Here is a 20,365-nt window from a genome sequence, read left to right as displayed (position 1 = left end):
CCGTATGCTTCGAAGGAACTCCACCGGATACAGCTCAAAGTCTTGTGTAGGTTTGAGGTGGCGGCAAAAATTAATGTTATATGACTCCTTGTATGATGCGAAAAATGACTGCTACAACTTCGCGGTCTTTACGTGTCCAAGTTGCTCGCATTTTTATACATCTGCGGCAATAGTTTGCGCATGTGCCTGTCTGTCGCATGTTGCTACCATGTTCAATTATTTTGATCCCCAATAGAAGGCAGAGAGCGCGGAATTCCTTGTGCAAGCTGGCGTATGTGCACTGGAATCTCCCGGCTCCTAAAGAGCTGTTCATTCAGGGGAGTTACCACCTGTGGTAGAGGGCACGCAATGACTGCGCGAATAAATAGTGCGCCCTCTCACCGCTCAATGTCAAGGCCTTCATGAACCCGCTCATCACCAGGTAGCCGGCGGCTGCAGTAAATATGCGGCTGCGACAGTATGCAAGAGAAACAGAAATTAGTTCAATTAGTCAATCCATAACTAGCGTAACAATAACAGTATCTTAACCGATAGCTGAAGAAGGCTGGTTTGCGTTCGAGTTAAAAGAATAAGTACGCAGGTCCGCTGTTAAAATAACCGCGGGGCATATTGAAATGATCGAATGATTTGCGCTGACGGTAAAAAAATGAGAGCACTAAAGTTAAGAAAATAATTCAGTTACAGATTCTTCCTCTCTAGAAAGACAATATTGAACTTCGCATGGAGTTTTTGGTTGTCTTAAGCCCGACGAGTAACGTGTTCCTCATTTTTGAGTCACAGTCACAGTCACAATCTTTGAAGGAAAATAAAATAAGAATTTAGCTGCTGCTTCAGCGCGCGTAATGTTTTTTTTTTCTATTTAGTCCTAGCAGCTTGAAAAGAATATTTTGTGCTTGCCGCTTTTCTGTTTCATGCATTCTTTTGTACGCATCGTTCAGCAACGTAGTTCACCTCTCTCTCTATCTCTCTCTCTTTCCTTTTGATATCTACTCCGTGCACTATTGTTCAGCAGCTTCCTGCTCCTACGGCGGAATGTGCGTGCAGTGTTCGCTTTTACAGAGAAGCTGTTATGCGGCTACACAAGCGCGGAAAAACATTATACGCCAGTTCTCGCGGTATTCTGAAAAAAAAAAAAGAACGATCACTCACCTAGTCTATACGTTTGAACAAATATGGCAAATTCTAAAGGCAGCATAATTTTATTTATTTATTTTATTAATACTGTAAGCCTTTACAGGCGCTTACAGGAGTGGGAACAACAAAAAGAATACGCCAACTGAAAGTACAGATTGCCAGCAATAGAAAAAAAAAGATCCGAAAATAAGAAATGAAAGAAACAAAAGTCCTAAAACAGTACAGACTGTTCCTGTACTAAACAGTACAGGAAAGGGTGCGCGTTATGCACTGATTTCGGAATAACTGCAAGCGGCATACACAGTAAAAGCATACTCTACAAGAACTGCGATCAGCATACACATGAAACATACACTCCGTGCGCAGCCCCCTTTCTTTTTATACAACAGCGCAACCTGCTGATCAAAAAAAATTTTCAATCTTGGCAGAATATGTGATGACAGATTCCGAGGACGCAATGTCGTGTGGCAGTTTATTCCATAATTCTATGACGGACGGAAAGAAGGAATACTTGAATGGATTACAGCGGGAGGTATATGGCCTGATACTCTTGTCATGGTTTGTTCCGGCTGAGCGCTGGTATGGTGGTTTTAGGTACTCGTGTTTGCTTATATTAATGCTGTCATAAAAAAGAAGGTAGAGAAACTTTAAAGCAGCAACGCGTCGGCCAATTGCCAATGTTTGAATGTTGTACTCCAACATCAAGGCCGATGTTGGAGTATGCGGTTTTATTTAACGGTATAGATGAAATTGTTACACCATCGTTTTTTTGGCTTGTTTAGAGTTGTTGCACGAAGCGCTTAGATTTCCCCTATTCTCTCGAAGGACCAGAAACTCCCGGATTTCGTATATTTATAAAGGACGAGGGGGCGACTTTATGAGTGAAGTGAAAGTTCGAAGCTTATATGTTGTTCTTCCCAAGTAATTATTGAATAACTCGTCTTCTCCCAATTCCTATGCGTTATAGGAGGAGTTCCTGGTGATGTGGTAATCGCGTTCTTTATATCTCATTAAACGAGGAAGCGTGTTGTAGTTGATACACGACGAATGCTTAATCTGTGTAGGGCAATTGCAGCCCCAGCAGAAAATTATCTACGCAAGCGTCGCTGAGTGTCGTCGTGCCGCTATCCGCAATGTTTGCCACAGTCGTGAAACAACTGTGCGAGAAAACAACTTCAGATATGATGAAAAGGGAGGCGGGCAAAGTGAACATTGTGCGCCAAAGTTTTAGCGTTCATGGCTTAGTTAGAAGCGTTGCACATAACTACTAAATTTTCGTCTTTTCTATACTTTTATGCTCCATACAAGATTTGTAGTAGGTTTCCCTAGTGTCATCGCTGAACGAAACGAAGCATCTTCTTCATATTAGGTGAAAATTAGGTGCAGGTTACATGTAGACGAAATCATAAGCGTGCGGACTAATTTTGCCCTAACGAGTACGTTATACACAGGCAAGCGATGGCGAGCGTTGGTTACAAGTGCGCATTACGAACTATACCGCATTTATCCCGCTGCCTTGGGAACTGTGAACGCCACCGAGATCACATTTAGCGAAAATGGGGGAACATTATGGACAATGTTTTCAAGAGTAAAATGTGAAGCCATAGTTACTTCCCTGGTAAATAAAGCTCCCCGAGTGCCTAAAAGCTTTAGATGCGGGCAAGATTTCGAACTGGCTAATACCTTGCACCAAACGTTTTTATAGTGTGTTGTTTAACTACAAACCACTAAAGTTCACGATTCAACTGCTCTATAGAAGCAGCTTGGCTGAAACTTCAGTTCCGATTCTGCAAGAGTCGAGAAAGGATTTTCATTAAATATACATAATTCTTCTTTTCAGGCAAATAGTGCGAATTAAGCTGCCGCCTGCTCCGGCGGATCACACGGGCCAACAAATACGATCATATTGCCAAGCCCCAGTGAATATAAGGCATCGGTAGACTAAATAACCTGTAGTAAAGTTAGAACAACAACTTGGATCATAGTAGGCGAGCACTCATTCTGCTTGAGCCTCTCTTAACCAAGTAGCCCCTTCACTGTGCCCAACAGCTTATCGGCATCCCTCGACGGTCATACCGAGGCCATGAATAGTAAGAGCTTTATCCAATGATATTAACAACTTGCATAGTGCGAGCACTACCTTAGACCGCGAGCTGGGACCCTTAACTTTATTTGGAAGAAATTGTGCCCGAGCGAATGAGAATGCTCAGATAACAACAATGGTGAAAAGCACAGTCCTCGCTCGTTGGATCTGCTATCGCGGGTCAAGTTTTTCAATTAATTATATGTATATCACAGTACATTAAAAAGCAATCGCGGCTGCTCGGGCGTATCTTAGACGAAGAACACTGTTCGTGTCACGCGCTAAATCTCGATTGACAAAACTCCCTCGCTATACGATCGGTGACAAACTGAAGACTTGTCAGATATTAGGCGAGCTTCGCGCCGATCGATAAATTCACAAAAAGTTACAATACAGTGAAACTAAAAGCCACAATCTGGTGAAACAGTAGGTGGTTTTGAATTAGATAGTTTTAGCCAAATTCATCTACAAGTAGCCGAGCAGCCAAGTATACGGCACTCCAGAAGAGCATCACTTCGCTATATAGCTTCGCTGCGCGGAATTCGCATCACGTGATACGGTACCCTGGTTATATGTTAGCAACACTCTAATGATTTTTAGTTTCCTTCAAGAGCGTGGAGACGCCATCGTTAGCGTCACAAACACGGCCTAGCTGATGAACTTCTTTCACAGACTAACTCATGCTGACATGGATCAAAGGTTCCGTGTGGGTGCATCCTTAACGAAGCTCCTATATTACCAAGCTGTGCACTCGGTTGCCATAGGCGCTATAATAGCCGCACTAATCACAGCCGTGACGGCATCCACTGTACTGCGTGCACCGTGCATGATATGCCGATTCTAATGCTGCTTTTTACTCGCAGGGCTTCGTTCTGTGAATTCCATCTTGCTGGGCACTCACTTCTTTTGGCTGTTGCGGAAGACTGGCTTGGTGAACACACCCATGGGCACGTCTGGAATTCAATTTCAGTGAAATTGATTGAAATTTGCTTGGAAAATGCCCATATGTTTGTTTGGAAGGCTAGCAAACAAAGCTATCCCGGGTTCAACAACAATATCGAATGTAAGTACGCATGTAGCACACGAAGACATATCACTCGATTACTGAGTACCTCTATATTGCAATATATATATATATATATATATATATATATATATATATATATATATATATATATAGAATGCTCCTCATCCTCATGTGTATGTATCGTCATTACGTGCATCGCCTTCATATTTCGGCAAAGTGCTGGAATTAAAGGGCTTCCTCAGCAGTTGGCGCTGTGAATATCAAGAAGAACGGTGCTAATGAGGCATTAATCTCATGATCGTTCATAACTCAGTGTGCGTGCTTGTGAGTGCGCACGCGGGTGCATCTGTGCACGCATGCGCTTGCTTCTTGTCCTACTGTTGTCAATATAACGGCTGTTCCAAACATTGTGTGCACCAGCATTGTTGCTATCACTCTTGTTCAATTGTTGCTACGTAATCTGTGCACTCTGTTCTATGGCAAAGCAAGCAAGTGTGCTGGCTTTAAACCATTTATAAATGTTTATTTACGTTACTTACATGCAGGCACTGTACTGATTGAGATTATTTGTTGTAAGGTACGCATTTGGGCTGGGTGGTTCATGACTACGAGCAGAAAATAGCGTTAAGCGACAGGCCGAAGGGACCACAGTGACCCCAGACCACAGCGCTCAACGTGCTATGGATTGTGTTCCTCTCTTCGTCCTGTCGTTTAGTGTTGTTTTCACCTTCCATTTGTTGCTTGTACTTCAGGCCCTACATACAATATTTCGTATCGGAACTGGCATAAGGTTCTAAAACAATAATTACCGAGGAAGCATTTTCTTCGAAGCAATGAGTAGACACACACAGATGTAATATTTGCCCATACACACAACATGTATTGCGCGGCAACGCCTCGCAATTTCAACTGCTATGAAAGCATTTGATTGCAATCTGCCATGAAAATTATCCGGAAACTTAATTTCTTTAGGTCATACTCTCCAGCTTTTAAGGGCAATGTGTCCTATGAACTTCAATTCTCCCGAATAGAAGAAAACTTCTTCCTTCGTTTCAGTGGCTGATTCACGGAAGCAAACTTGCAATATTCACTGCACTTGATGCACATTGTCAAAGTGGACGCTGCAATTGAAAAAACAAATTAAGTTGCGTGGGTAAAGTTAGGTTCGATTAGGTTAGGTTAGGTTGGGCTAAGTCATGTTGGGCAGTATGCACTTGTAGAAGACAGAAGAGGTAAAGTCTGGTCCCCAGCTTCGTAAGGCTGGAAGCAAAGTACAGTTATTGCTGGTCCTGAAGTTACACTGTAATTTGCAAACTGTCTGCCAGTGGTCTCTTAGAACTTGGCCTAATCTGCATGTAAGTAAGAGAAGAATTAATCGCGTTCAAAGGAAGATAAGGATGGCTCTCACTACTTCCGAAACTCCTGCGCTAGTAGAACAGTAGAAATAGGCGAAAGTAGCACGAGATCTGCAATATCATGATGTGATTGGTTGTGCTTCTGCAGCATAAGTATTGCAACATATAAATTGTGCCTTTTTTCAAATACCTTGAAATGAATCGTATTCCAACCAAAATACACATAATATTCTCCAAAGTATTTTCAATTCAATTCAATTCAATTCAATTTATTTCCAGAATTACAAGTGTTCTGGTGGATACCAAAGGCTAAAAGCTGTTGGAAAACAGCTTGACTAGGCCGATGGTACTACTTCGACGAGTCTGAACTCTAGTTTTTTAAAGCATAACTTTGTACTACGTAATTACTAGCGTTAATCGCCTGCACGGTCGGTAACGCTTACCATTTACTACTTATTTTAGTGGAAACATTACATTTCCGCGGCTGGACTACTTACACAGGTGGTTTATACTCGGTGTGTAGGTGGCGTACAAGGGGCTGTACTGGTTCCTGGAACAAAGCACAACGAATGTTTAAACAAACTTGCGCAGAAATTAATTGTATTTGCCCAATACTTGTTTCCTTACCGCAAATGTGCATCTTTATCACTACCTTCATTTAGGCACGACGACCTCGTTGATGGGCACCATCTCTGATCCGAAATCCACTGATATTACTTACATTACTTGCATTATAAGCTACTAGCTTGAGCTAACAAGTTGTCCTAATGCATCAGGCTTCGCATGCACAGCAGCAAACCCCTGACGACCACGACGGGAAATGTAACGGAAGTGAGCGAAGCCGTCGTTGCGCATAAATATTGCAGTTCTAAAGAATGCACGTATAATTTGCCTGTGGCATCTTGTTGCTATTTTTGCAGGCCAAGTCTCTCTTGCACGCTTCCCCATTTAAGTGACTTTCTCTTCGTACTCTCCTTGCTCGCGCAGCTCGTTTGCATGCTCCCGCGCAGTTCGTACGTAAGCATTCCTGTGCCCCAACACCCTAGCAAACCTGCGCAAGCTGCCGTCTGGAGCACCATTCTTGCATGACTCACTGCCTTACCACTAACACAATTTGTAAAAAAAAAAGTATGAGCACCCCATGCCATGCTGCACCACTCAAGATACACAAGTGAACAAAAAAGTTTTGTAGTTTGCACATTCTATACCACAAGATAAACTGCTGATAGTGTTGCTGTTGCGTTAGGCCAGACCGCTAGCACACCACAGTAGTTTCTTGAACACGCGCTATCATGTTACGTTATTCACACCACGTACCCAACCGAAAGTGCATGAAAATTGTGTAGTCCAAGAAGTATCACAAAGAAACCATGTGCATCAACTAGTGTTTCAAAGTAAGTGTGTACTGGCGAGATAATTTTTAATGACAAGGGGAAAAGTTAGCCGGGCAAAAGATTTGGCACGCTACTGCGTGTTTATTATATAACATGAGATCAAAGTAAGATATAAAAGAAAAAGAAGCACGCGCCTCCACTGGCACACAGACTTGGAAATGAGCAGAAGTGAGCACCATGACATGAACAAAGTGGAACAACATAGGTAAAAAAAATATGTGTTCCATCTCTGATCTTTTCGCTCCACACCAGAGGTGAACACCCTTTTGTTCAACCGCGTTGCTACGGAACCCTTCTTCCGACTTCGTTCGTTTTCTGTAGCTCACTGTTGCCAATTTTCGAGTTTGTGTGCGAGCGAATGCGTGCGCATATTTTATTTTTTCTTCTCGTTCGTTGATATTACATATTAAATTTCTTAAATATTGACCTTAAATATCTTAAAAGCAACACTATGAAGTGAGAAAACAGTGCAGGCCAGTTCTGGGAAGATTCGGCGTGAATCTCGTCTTCTCTTCTAACTGTGCAAAATTTTGTAGTTCTCCAGATGCGGCATATTGCATGTGGCATTCGGTGCCCTCTAGAGAGAGAGCATGCTCCTGGTGCTTATGAAACGGCAGGAAGATGTCATCGAAAACGAGGTACGCATACTTCCATTCGAACAATAGGACAAATAGGGCAACAGGCGCACAATGTTGTACGACTTTTGGTGGACGCTGGCATTCGCAGCAGAAAGGATGGCTATCAGGGATGATCTCCTAGTTGACGTCGCTGAGGCGCCGTGCAACCTTGTACGGACCAGAGTGCCTCCCGAGTAGCTTTTTTGAAAGTCCCCGTGAGCGTACGTTACTCCAAATGCACATTTTTTGGTCTGGCTCATAGGTGACGTATCGGTGCCGCACATTGTAACGTCGTGCGTCGTAGTCCGGTTGTCGGGTGAGTCAGATGTGGGCGAGCTGTCTCGCTTCTTCCGCTACTTGCGCGAAAGATTCAACGTCCGTGTTTGTATCTTCCCACACATGTGCTAACATTGCATTGATCATGGCCATCCCTTAGCGGCCATGAAGTAGGGATAAACACGCGCACCGACCTAGTAAACATCTCACTGCCTTGTCCGTCGACGTCGTTGTCGCAGCCGGGGTGAGCAATTTGATGACTTACAACATGACCTAAAAAATGGAGTTCCTCGAAACTGAAGTGTAATTTTTCGGTTCCAGTCTTATGCCGGCGGAGCGCATCGCTTGTAAAACCGACGACTGCCATCTTAGGTGTTCGTCGAACGTTTCTGAAGAAACAATAACTTTGTTCAGGTACGCCAGGCATGTATGCCACGTCAGGCCTGAAAGAACTGTTTCCATGAGTCGCTGAAAAGTTGCCCAAGCTGAGTTGAAATTGAAAAGTAGGATCTTGCATTCGCAAAGCCCGCCAAGCGTTACGAAAGCACTCTTTTCTCTGTATCTCACGTCGGGCTCGATTCTCTAATATCTTCTCGTTAGGTTCATTGATGACAAGTAGCCTGTCGAGAGAACGGTCCGTATGAGGTAAACCCTGTACGTCTTTCTTTATGGTCAAGTAAACTTGTGGTAGTTGACAGAAAAGCGTAGACTGCCATTTTTCTTTTAGAGCATCACTACTAACCATGCAGAAGAGCTTTTTGACGGCTGCATAACGTCTGTCGCAGAAACGAGACGAGAAAGCTGCGTTCGATGCGTACGGAATCAAGATTCTTCTTTTTTTATTGCTTTTCTTTAGCGCGCGCGCCTCTCCGCCGTCTTCTTCCTCTTCTTCTCGACTCCCATGAGTTTCAACAGCTTCCGACCGCGAAAAGCTTTCTTCTCATCATTGGAATCAGCCTTCAAGTGTGTAAAGATGTTGTACTGGTCTCCGAACGTGTCTTCTTTTCGTTTTTAAGAAACAGAAGCGCGGCTTTGCGTCGACTTCAGAATATACTTCAATGACCTTAGCCAGGTTCCAGAAGGATCTAGGAGTGCGTGCGCCTATCAAAACGATATTTTCTTGGTTCACCGTCATTACTTGCTTTCTTGCGTTACAGTGCTATCTCAGTTCTTTCATATATTCCCTGTTCCATCTTTTCCAGCGATCTTTCGTGATTTTTGCTTATTTCTCCACATTTCATCTATGCAAATTTTTTTTACCTTCAGCTATGTCTTTATTCCTATGCTTTCCAGCTATTATATCAGCCGGCACAAAAGGTAGAGGCTTATCCGGTTCGCTGTGTACATATGTCACCGGTCTGTTAGTAAGGATAGCTTCAACTTTCGTTGTTATTGTTTGCATCTCTTCTCTTGACAACAGTCCTTTTTCGAATAACATTCCTCATTGCTTGTTTCATGCTTCGTACCATTCTTTCATGAAAGCCTCCCCACCAAGGAGCTTGTTCTGCGATGTACTTCCATTTCATTTGATCTCCTTGGCTTGCTCTTTTCGAGACTTCTTCCTGTAGTTCTTTAATCATGCGATTGCTGTCTCTGTTGGCCTTCTTGAACGTCCTTGCCTTGTCACTGTAAATGATGCAACAAAGCTGACTCTGTCAGCAGAATGTGGGGCTGTTTCTTGGTGTAGCGGTCTGGCGTCAAATCCTTGGCACTTGAGACACCCACCAATTATCTTCTTCACCAGCTCTCTTCCTTGTATTAACCAGTACTTAATTCGAAGCTGCGATTATGTGTCACTTATTCCTCCATGCAGTGGGAGTTGGTGAATATGGCTTACCAGCAGCTCTCGTTGCATACTCTCTCTCAGCACCTCAGTGTTTTCGTCGTGTACTGACTTGAGTGACTCGATCCCGGCAGCATGCTTGGCCTCCAGACTCCGCTCGATGTTTTCCCGCTCCTGGTCATACTCCAGCCTTTGCGAGCTAAGCGTGTCAGCGTACTGCTCCACTTCGTGCTTCAGTAGAAGTGGCTCTACGTCTTTCAACTTCACTTCTCCCTGGTACTGCTTCTGTCTTGCAAGCAGTTCCTTCACATGTCTCCTGTGGTCGACCTTGGTCCCTCGGAGCTTCTCCTCAAGATTCTGCAGTGTAAACTCGTGCTCGGCACGAACAGTCTCCACTTCATCTTTCAGCCTAGACTTCTCTTCAGAGAGCATAGACTCTTATCCGGTGCGTGCCGCTTCCGCTTCTCGTCGCAACGTCGCATTCTCTTCTGCAAGTCGTCTAATTGCAGTGATAGGGTCAGCCTCCGAGTTCAACCTGGCCCTTGTGATTCTCTCGGCAAGCTCTACGATTTTGTCCCTTTCTTTCTTGAATGAATCAAGTGCACTGCAGAGTGCAGAGTGACTCTGTCTTTTTCTGCTCTTCCTCGAGGGCAGAGAACAGTTTTTGGACTTCTTCACCGCGTTTGTCGATAAGCTCTGCCATTTCGGCAGAAGCCTTCGCCTGCTGTTCGTTGGCAGACCTGCTAAGAGCCTCTCTCTTTTCCCTGAGGCTGCAACGGAGGACGTGCAGCTCATCCGTCAGGCGGCGCCTCACGTCAGCTAGCCTTCCTCCGCCGTTTTCTCCAGCTGCTACACTTCTTCCCGATGCTTGCTCAGCAGATCCTTGGTACGTGCCACCTGCTCAGATAGGAGTGCCGCTTTCTCCTGAGAATGCTGCTCCTCGAGGCTTTGCTTGACGTCCAGCAGAACACGACAATAACATGACTGCCTTCTACCTTCTGCTAATGCAACTGCAGTCTGCAGAAAAAAACTTTATGAGAGTTTCTAGACTGGCAAGTAGATGTTTTCTCTTCCTGAATTTCACCAGGAGTAGATGCTGTGCACTGTGCTTTCAGTTCTTGGCTTCGGCACATAGACGTCGCATGCCATTTTTGACGTATCTTGCACCTAATGTTTGCTTTACATATTTTAGAAGTATGGCGAAGCCTGGTACAGCGGAAACATCTGCCTCTTTTAGCTTCATTTTCTTGTCTTCATAAGGCATCGCTTTCCTGCAATCATCAGTACAATTAGTAGTATTCTCGCAAAATAGGCAAAACTTTGCAGCTGTACTTTGAAAATTAACAGTTCTTGTCTGCTGCTTACTCTCCGTTCTGTTGCAGTAGCTTTCTCTCCTTTCTATTGACAATTCCTCGCTGCACTCTACCTGATCTTCTATGTATTTCATCAAGCGCCTAAGAATATCTTCTTGATGTAAAGCCACGTTCTGATCTTATGCTGAAGATCTACTGATCCCTTCTCTTTGTTTTAACTGGAATGCAATGTACACATCCACTGGCAGAGCTCTTCTCAGGATCGGAAGCAACATCGATGCATAGGACTCTCATGGTCATTGCAGCTTGCTACTGCACTCAAGTTGATTCTTTCATATGCATTTCTACCAGCACGTCATCTTTTCCGTACTTTTGCTTGAGTAGATCAATGGCATTCCCATAGTTACTGTCGGAAAACTGCAGTCCCTCAACGGCAGCTGCCGCTTTTCCGGTTAGTGAGGACAGAAGGTACGTAAATTTCTGATTTTCGTTCAAGTCGGTTCTTTCATGTACAGCTGTTTCAAGTTGCCGCCAAAATCTCAGCCATTTCATTTTATCGGCGTCAAACTTCATTATTTCTAGCTTTGGTAACTTCACTATCGTTGCTTGCTTCGATTGTGTAGCTTCGGTATTAAATTTGGGTTGTTCCCTCGCTATTTCCCGTATTCCTTGTCGAGAAAACTACGCGTGGATGCCGTGCAGAGCACTTATTATCTTTAACTCGTACTCAGTGGTTTTCGCAAACTCCGAGTCAGCTGTTACGGGTGTTACGAACTGCTCCAACTGCTCGTCTGCTTTCTTCAGCGAGTCTGCAATACCTTTTATCTGGCTGGCTATCAGCGACATCACTGTAGGATCCTGATTTTCCTCCACTTTCTTTTCAGCATCGCTTACTAAGTTGGTTATTTGTGTCCTCAGCGTTTTTCGTTTTTTCAAAATCACTTCTCTGTTCATCTTGAATGACTAAGGACACTGCTGGTCGCTTACAGATTCTAGCGGCGAAACGTCATCTAAGTCTTGGTCGTCCTCTGTGTCCGTGCCGGTCCTTGCTGTCGATGTCTCGCCTCACTGCCGTTGGTTCGCCAGCGGGCCTCCTCTTCGTCCCTCTTCTGTGGTCAGTCCGTCGTTCTGGTAGTCCATGGCCAGTCGGAAGAGGAGTAGCCGCAATCCTGGTCACGGTACCATGTCGCAGAAACGAGACGAGAAAGCTGCGTTCGATGGGAACGGAATCAAGATTCTTCTGTTTTTATCACTTCTCCTTAGCGCGCGCGCCTCTGGAGTCCGCCATCTTCTTTCTCTTCTCCTCCGCTCCCATGAGTTTCAACAACGTCGTCAAGTGCTTTCTGCACATGCTCTTGGGTCGCTTCGCACTCTCGGCGCTATATGGTACGGGTTCTGTCAGATTGGTGGTAATCCACCAATCCAGTGCTTAATCCAGTGCTTCGATAGTGGCGTCCATCCGACTCTCTATGTCGACAAGAAGCAATCGGGAAACTGGTGTAGTAGGTCTTTACCGCGCTATTTTTTCATTGGTAATAGGCTTGCGCTCACGCCAAGGGCAGGTGGTGGAGCAAATGTCTGTCTCTGTTGTGATGCGAATCATTCGCGGAATTCTGCTATCTCTTCCGGGTAAGCTGGTAATCTCTAGGCTTTCCTTGCTTAAGTTTGTCAAGAGTACTTTTCCTAGACTTTGATGACACTTCTTGTTGTGGAAACACCGTGACTCAGCAAAATCGCAATTACCTGCTCAGCAACACTTTGTCCATCGTACTCCGTGTCGCGGGCGATGGAAACAAGACGGCAAGCTAGCGGTGGTATTGTTATGTCATTTATTGCATGCAGAGACTTGCATTATAGTTTTGTGCTTGGGTTCGTGGCAAAGGTTGGTATGCCACACCTTATCTTTTAAATTTCTCCTAACCTAGACGGAATCAAACCCATGTTAGAAAGGTTTCTCAAGGACATCAATCTGACGCTTTAGCAGGCTGCACCAACATGCCTGGATATGTGTCGTTCTTCAATGAACTTTCTGTCACCCCAAAGCTTTAGCCAGCTGTGCCATGGATGTACTGGGTATGCTGCCCTCTTCAATGAGCCTCTCGCCAACTTGGGTCATAAAGTGTGTCACGAATGCGCAGCAATCAACGGAAGAAGTCGCAACGCTATACAGCCCTGGCGCGCCACGCTACTCGTCTCGGAGGCGACACGCGGACTATTCAACAGCGTCACTGGAGGGCGCAGCGTGTCGAGAAAGAAGCGCGAGAGAGGAGCGTGGTGGCCGCATAACGCGTTACACAGCGTTTCGAAGCACTAATTATGATGATGTATGTAGTTTTGTGGCGCAAGAACCAATGATGGCAAAGCGCGCCGAGAAGTGGTGTGGTGTGGACGATGGCTCGATCAATCGAAAGCGGTATTTGTGACATGGCTGTATAATGGCCCAAAAATGTTCATTGAAAAGAGCGGAAATTTTGCTATATCTGTAAAAAGTATTACTATGAGATATGACGTGCGCTATGAGCATAAAGGTAATGTATGCAAGGTGGTACACTAAATGATGAGCGTGAGTAGCACTACTGCCTAACTGTCGCCCTTAAACGCAAGGGCATGGATGCACGTGTTATATCAAGTAGTATTATTTATTTTTGATTATTTTTGATTATTTGATTTTGATTAAACTGTTTATTTTTTTCCAAAGCTTACAGAGGCAGCTCGTAAGCGCTAGAGTCCGGTAACTAGTCACCGATGAAGATTCCTTACTGTGCTTCAAAACCGACCAGGATAACAACAAGCTCCTTCCATTTGGATGGCAAATACTCAGCAGCCCAGATACTGTTTCAAAGGGTCAATTGCGTAATTTCTGTGCTTGGGTGAACGTGTTCAATCATATCCCGTATGATTCTTTCAGACCCTAGTGCAGAGCTCTGACATGTGGTCAAGAAAGCTTTAAGCTTGGCTATGCTCAACAGACCATTATAAGGATCGTTTGGGCTGCATCTACGCTTCAGTGGCTTCTGTTCTGCTATTTTATTTTATTTATGAAGACTCCGAATAGTGTGTCGATCTAGACGCATGCTCGAAGTGTTCACCCAGAGTGTCGGTCTGGCCTTTCAACTTCTTCTTGATCCACCAGGAGCAATTGGTGGATTTCCTGCCGTTTAAGACTTCGTAGTCCGTCCCATATTTTTGCCCATTTGTATAGGAATTAATGCCTCAAAGGAACCTCTCCCAGCTTACACTCCTAGCTTGCTGTGGCGTCCACTTTCATTGTGATTGAATGTGTTTGAACTCGGTCAGATTTTCAGCAGGTGGCGATCGACGGAGCATGCCCCATGCTTTATTTAGTTTCTTGCGCGCTTGGTTGCAGCCTTCATTCCACGGAGGCACTCGTCTTTTCTACGAGCTACCGCTTGTTTGTCGAATTCATTTTTCTGCTGCGTCAATAACTAAAGCGGTAAAATACGTTACGACATCCTCTATAGTAAATTCGCTGATGAATCTCGCGGTAAAAAAGCCGATTATGTAAAAGGTTTCCGATCGGCGCAGGCTAGCTTCCACCTAAGCACATGGGGAGGGAAGTCATGTTGTGTTAGTAGGTTTAGCATTACTGGAAGGTGGGCACTACCGAATGGATTTCAGATTACATTCCCTTCAAAGTCGCAAAAAAGGAAGCCGAGCCAATCACATGTCTACTGATAAATATGAGTTATGATAAAATTTATCATAGGTTGGCTCCTTTTTACTATAAGTACGCACCGGTGTTTGCAAGAAAGTTCGCAATAAATCGACTTCTCGCGCCACACTGCGAGTCTCTCCACATCGTGGGGAGACTACGCAGTAGTACGGCATGCATTTGGAGGCGGCTTCGCGGTGATGACACAAGATGGTGCCACGTGTCTCAGGGAAGAACAAAAGAGGAGCCGCGATGCAGCAGACGCCTCATGCATAACTCGTTTCGACGGTGACAATACATCGTGTCGCTATATTGGTTCAATGTTAAACGCTTCACCATCGACAGTGATCGTGAGGTGGGTTGTGCCGAAATTTCTTTCATCCTGAAATGCACGCGATAGGACGCTGTCTCACGAAACACTACGCAATCCCGACTGATTGCAGCAGCCCATCCGATAAAGTTAACAAGCCTTTCGGGCGTTTCATAGACCACTACTTGGACGTTTCTTACAGACAGGTGGCTGAATCGGCCAGTGTAACCTAATAGCACATGAAAAAAAAAACAGACCCTACACATTTTGCGCACATAGTGGTATCGAGCGCACATGGCGCCACACAGTGCGTGAGCGTCGAAGCACGGCGAGAGCTCGGGCTCGCTCGCGTCGCCACTCCCATCCTCCTAGACCTACGTCACCAACACAGACCAATCAGAGCAAGCAGTTGCGCAAGCGTTCAAATGGCAAGAGGACTCGTCGTGGTTCTGCGCGCAGTTGTTTACCTAATTCTATATTTCACGCAAACTTTTTTATGTAAGGCTAGGGTGAGATCACAAAGGTGCGTTGAACGGTCACGTTTTAGACCAGTGCTGAGCGGTTATTTTGCACTGCCACTTATAGCACGTGCTCAAATGGTCACCGTCTGAAGCAATACAGCACTTGCTTTTTTCCAACACTTCTGCTGTCGCAGCTTTGACCGAGGACGTTGGAATCTCGCGGAAGGCTCTGCTTATTTTTGCCTTTAGGGCGTCCGGTGTGGTAGTTTCGCTGCTATACACGCGATCTTTCACGTAGACCTCCCCCCCCCCCACAAAAAAAAAAAAAAGAAGTCCAGCGGTGTTGTGCTCGGCAACCTTGCAGGCCAGGGTACGGGTCCGTGCCGGCCAATCCACTGTCCAGGAAAAAGCTTGTCGAGCCACGCTGGAGAGTAACTACTACTGCGCGCGAGAGCTCCATCGTGTCGAAACCAAATGTTCCGAAGGTGCGCACGTGGAGGGTTGCAACAGACGTCACTGACGGGGCCATCGACGATGTCGTTGACGTAGCGTTGCGTCCTTAATGTGTTCTCACAAAAGCTGGGTTGAATGCTATTGCCATAAAAAATACCGCACCACACATTAAACGAACGCTGGTATTGGTGTCGCGTTTGCGCCAGCCAGTAGGGATTCCTATCACTCCAGTAGTGCCCGTTGCGAAGATTAACTTCTGCGTTGCTTGAGAAATTAGCCTCATCCGTTCAAAGCACGCGAGTGAGAAACTCCGGTTCTTTTACACAATTCGTGAAAATCCAATCCGCAAAGTCCAGTCTGTTTTCAGGATCTTGGTCTTCAAATTTTTGATGGAGATGTGCATGGTACGGGTGCATATGACCATTTTTTTTAATCCTCCTCGCTGAGGACCTTGCGATTCCGGCCCCCGCACTGGCGTCGCGCGCACTACCGTGAGAGTTAACGGCAAAGAATGCAAAAACATCCGTTTCCGCTTCTTTAGCTACCGTCGCAGTCCTGTGTCGCTTTCTTTTGATGCTACCCGTCTCGCAAAAGACTTCGTAAGTGCTAAGTATTGTTGATCGACTAGGCCGTTCTCCACAGTGCCACATCGGGAATAGCTTGCCGCCTTCCTCTTGTCGCCGGCGCCACCCACAGAGCCGGAACCGTTTTAGCCTTCTGATCAATCGTGAAGGGCACGACTGTCTTCTTGAAGAACAGGCCAATGGCGCGGTGCCGTTGAGATCTCCCATTATTATGCATGCACTTTCATGTCAAGCAAAAATACTTTACTTAATCAACAGCAGCATATGCTGGCTGTACAGATCCTCCAAATCGCATTAGAGGTACAAAACCTGGGCAAGGTTTGCTTTTATCGCTAAAGCGACCAAAAGGAACATGTGTTCCCGGTGCGCCTGTCTACAGAACAAGGTGAGGGTGCAAAATTACAGTTCCAATTGCCCCGTCGGCGTTACCCGGCTTCGAAATTCCCCCTCCCGCCATTATCACTGGCTTATCATTGCGTCAGCGGCATGTTCTCATGATGCCGCGACCATCACATAGCGTGGAGCCCTGTATGGAGCTGCCGCCGCTAGGAAATCCGTGTAACCGTGGCTTTTCGCTTGAGAGCGCTTGAGTAGCGGTGCGCGAACGCGCATCTATTTCCTACTTTGGATTTTTCACGGGCTTTTGTTATTGCTCGAAAAAACGAACGAGGCAAACCTGAGAACGAAACAAATGCTCGATATGGAGGCTATTTGAGGTGCCCTACAACTTTGCAATTTATATGTTTTGGATTCGAGCAATAATTCAAAAGCTCGCTAATTAAAATCGATTAAATGATACTTATGATGAGAAAAAACTGCCTGTAAGTACACACGACTACGGCTACTATGCAGTCGGTACACTTTCTCTAGAGCTCTAGGGTTTTTCTTTTTAATCTCGGTCCAAGTTAACTGGGACACCTCACCTGAACATGTGGTATGAACTGTTCTTTTTCCAGTAGAGAGCTGGAAATGTTTGCCTAGACGTTGCGACGGCGTCCGCCACCGCAAGGTCGTCTCCCACTGGAATATTCTGGAAGTGAGAAATGCAATAATATATTACGAATATAGTCTGACACAACATTTTATAGAGAAAAGATAAGGGTAAAGCGCGGGCGGACTACCAGGCAACTTCAACGAAATTTCACTCTAGCTAAACCAGTTACAAATAATTAGTATGCGGGGTGTCCCGAGTATCACGCACGAAACTTTTTGTCAGGCAATTTGTCGCTTCTGTCGCTGATTGCTTGCACCAAATTTTTGCAACCGCGGAGAGTCAGTAAAAAAAGGACGCCCAAGATTTCTGGCTATTGAGTTTCTGCAGGCACATGTATCTTAGTCCTATGCTCTGCGATGCAACAAGGCGTATCACTGGTTTCTGCTTTCTTTTTTCAAAGCCTGTCACGAGCTTCGGCCATTTAGGCAGGCAAGTGCAGCACATACGTCGCGCGCTGACGACGGCCTCTGCAAGATATTACAGCGTTGCGCGCCTCTAGCGAAAGCACCTGAAATATTAAAATCAAACGCCGCGCCTCATCCCTCTCGGGAAGTTGCCACACTGACACGGCCGCAGACACAAAAATCGCTCTACGTAAAACGCACTGCTAACAACGTCCCCCCCCCCCGAACACATGTAAATTTGGTGAATCACCTATGCGGAACGTACAATGCCACCATAGTAAGTGTGCGGCAGCGAAAAAGAAAAGGAGAGAGAAAATTGCGCCGATTTTTCGCACTGTCGGAATCAATGTTATCAATGGGTAATCAAAGCAATTTCCATGGTATGCCATGTAATAATAAATCGTAATAAGTTTTCTACGATAGCATATTTAACTCGGTTGCCCGAATAAACCGCATCGTGAGATTGTTTTCGAATATTTCATGCACGTGAATTTGCATCTCTTTTCTCACGGAGAATACTTCTTTTTCGTGCCCAGAAATCAATAAACCTTGAATATGTAACGGACGTTGCATCATTACTGCAACTGCATTAACACTTGCTTTCAACAGTAATAAACGTATTACACAGTTACAGGACATTATTCGCATGCTATAGTGTCACAGTGACAGGAACCCCTCACTGACCGTCATGTAAAACTCGTTCAACAATTTTAAAAGCAGGCAAAAGTCTTGTTCGTGTGTGGATAAAACAGTAGAATATGACATGTTAAAGAAAATCAAATCATAACTGTGCAGTTAACTCAGCCAGTTGCAACTCGTCCTGTGAAGGAGCGAATCATTTATGTATAAATGATTTTTGCACGTACACATCTAATCAATTGTGCAGAGATATCAGTGTTCATAATAACAGTTTCTAATACTTTTGTGTTTGAATTTATTAGTGTGTAAGCCCACATAACACTATCTGCCATTACTACCTTTATAACTAATTAAAAACCATGCTACTTGCAAGAACATTTCACCCGGGCATCTTAAAAACAATCAGAATTTTGAAGAAACACAATATACAGATAATTCAATACAGGGCCAGAAACAGCTTTTTTTTAATGGCACACTCATTTATTGCAGTTTAAGAGCGCGTTACAGGTCCCTGAGGCTACAGGAGCACGTGTCGTTGAGATTGGATCCTTTCTGTACTCTCACCAGGACGGTCCCACATATTCATTTGTTTTCGTCAGCATCTCGGACACATTTTATTCTAGATCCTAGCCACAGATGGCTTCGCTGCAAAAACTGGCAGAAGCGTAAGTGAAGTAGCTTACCTTCTTGCGCTCAGGAGTACCAACCAGATTCGAATCACAACAAAGTAGCGTTTCAGAAATTCCGGACTGAGTAGGCACTTCGCTCGTGCTGTTGTGAATACTGTGAGCGCAACATATGCCTGACTTTCATCTTCATCATCTCTGCATAGTGTAACGGTAACGAAGAACGCCGCAAGTGAAGGAAGAGGAAGGGAAGAGCAATCAGAAGGATACAATACCTGCGAGTCAGGGGAATACTCGGTTTTTTAACGGCTGAGATTTGGATGTGTCGTGTTGACTTAGAAGGGTTTGGGTGAGGGCTAGTTGTTACAGGTCATTCATTTTAAAAAGCGCCAACAGACACACGGACAAGGACGAGCACAGGACCAGCGCTGTCCCAGCAATTCTCTTCCTTGTCCATGTGTTCGTGGCGCTGTTTAGTATGAGTGTTTCGTGTACCACTTGGAAACTATTCAAGGCGTCGGATGTGCGTTACATTTTGGTGGCAGCGGTCTTCTTAACCCAAAGCAAGACGTACCCCAGTACGATGCCTTTGCTCGTGTCGCCACTGCTATCTATGCTGACACCGTCATCGTGACAATACGCATCCGCCGCCGCCATCTGAGGCTTCAGGTTCTGCAACAATCTTTTCAAACATTCACCCTGCCGATTAGAATTCCACTCCCCGTTAGTCTTCGCCCGACCTAGCGGCTCTCCTGGGCTCTTTTGAAGTACTCTTTGTCCCCCAACTGCTCTCTGTTGACAAGTGCTTCGATCAGCGTATGTATTCCGCGTCGAGTCGCATCGCCGACCTCATCACACGTGTTTGAAGGCGCCGGGCTCCCTTTACAGTATCATCATCCACTGTACATCTTCTTCGTCTGTATACATGTATATCACCATCAGCTGCTCAACTTGATCTTCGTGTGTGGCAGCGCGAGCTCGGCTGGAATAAAGCTGTTCCTTATAAGTGGCGGGAGGTGCCTTTCGTTCCCCAAGACTTTTCGCACGCTCTCACTGGAACTTCACTCGGGTCAGCGCATAACACCACCGGCAACGCTCGATCCAGCAAATCCAGGAACGTCCGATGCCGCCGCTCCCCTGCAGTCTTCACCATTTGTCATAACCATCAAGAGCAGCCAGCGCGGCCCACAAGTCTATGCTCGTCTACGAGGGGATGACGTCTAGGACTGGCTCCGAAAC

General features: G+C 45.4%; 1 protein-coding gene across 1 annotated transcript in view; it reads right to left on the bottom strand.

The window, feature by feature from the left end:
• The window catches only part of LOC142584228 (uncharacterized), a 254,736-nt gene that overhangs the window by 51,006 nt on the left and 183,365 nt on the right, over nt 1-20,365 (bottom strand). Inside the window, exons 8-11 of the mRNA XM_075694382.1 lie at nt 17,387-17,493; nt 6,097-6,149; nt 4,119-4,170; nt 382-449 (exon numbers count right to left, since the gene is read on the bottom strand). Coding sequence (XP_075550497.1) covers nt 382-449; nt 4,119-4,170; nt 6,097-6,149; nt 17,387-17,493 — 280 coding nt within the window. The remainder of the gene's footprint in view (nt 1-381; nt 450-4,118; nt 4,171-6,096; nt 6,150-17,386; nt 17,494-20,365) is intronic.

Source organism: Dermacentor variabilis, chromosome 6 (assembly GCF_050947875.1).
Source record: "Dermacentor variabilis isolate Ectoservices chromosome 6, ASM5094787v1, whole genome shotgun sequence".
NCBI classification, from domain to species: Eukaryota; Metazoa; Arthropoda; class Arachnida; order Ixodida; family Ixodidae; genus Dermacentor; species Dermacentor variabilis.
The sequence above is the reverse complement of the archived record's forward strand: the minus strand, read 5'-3'. Positions and strand labels throughout refer to the sequence as shown.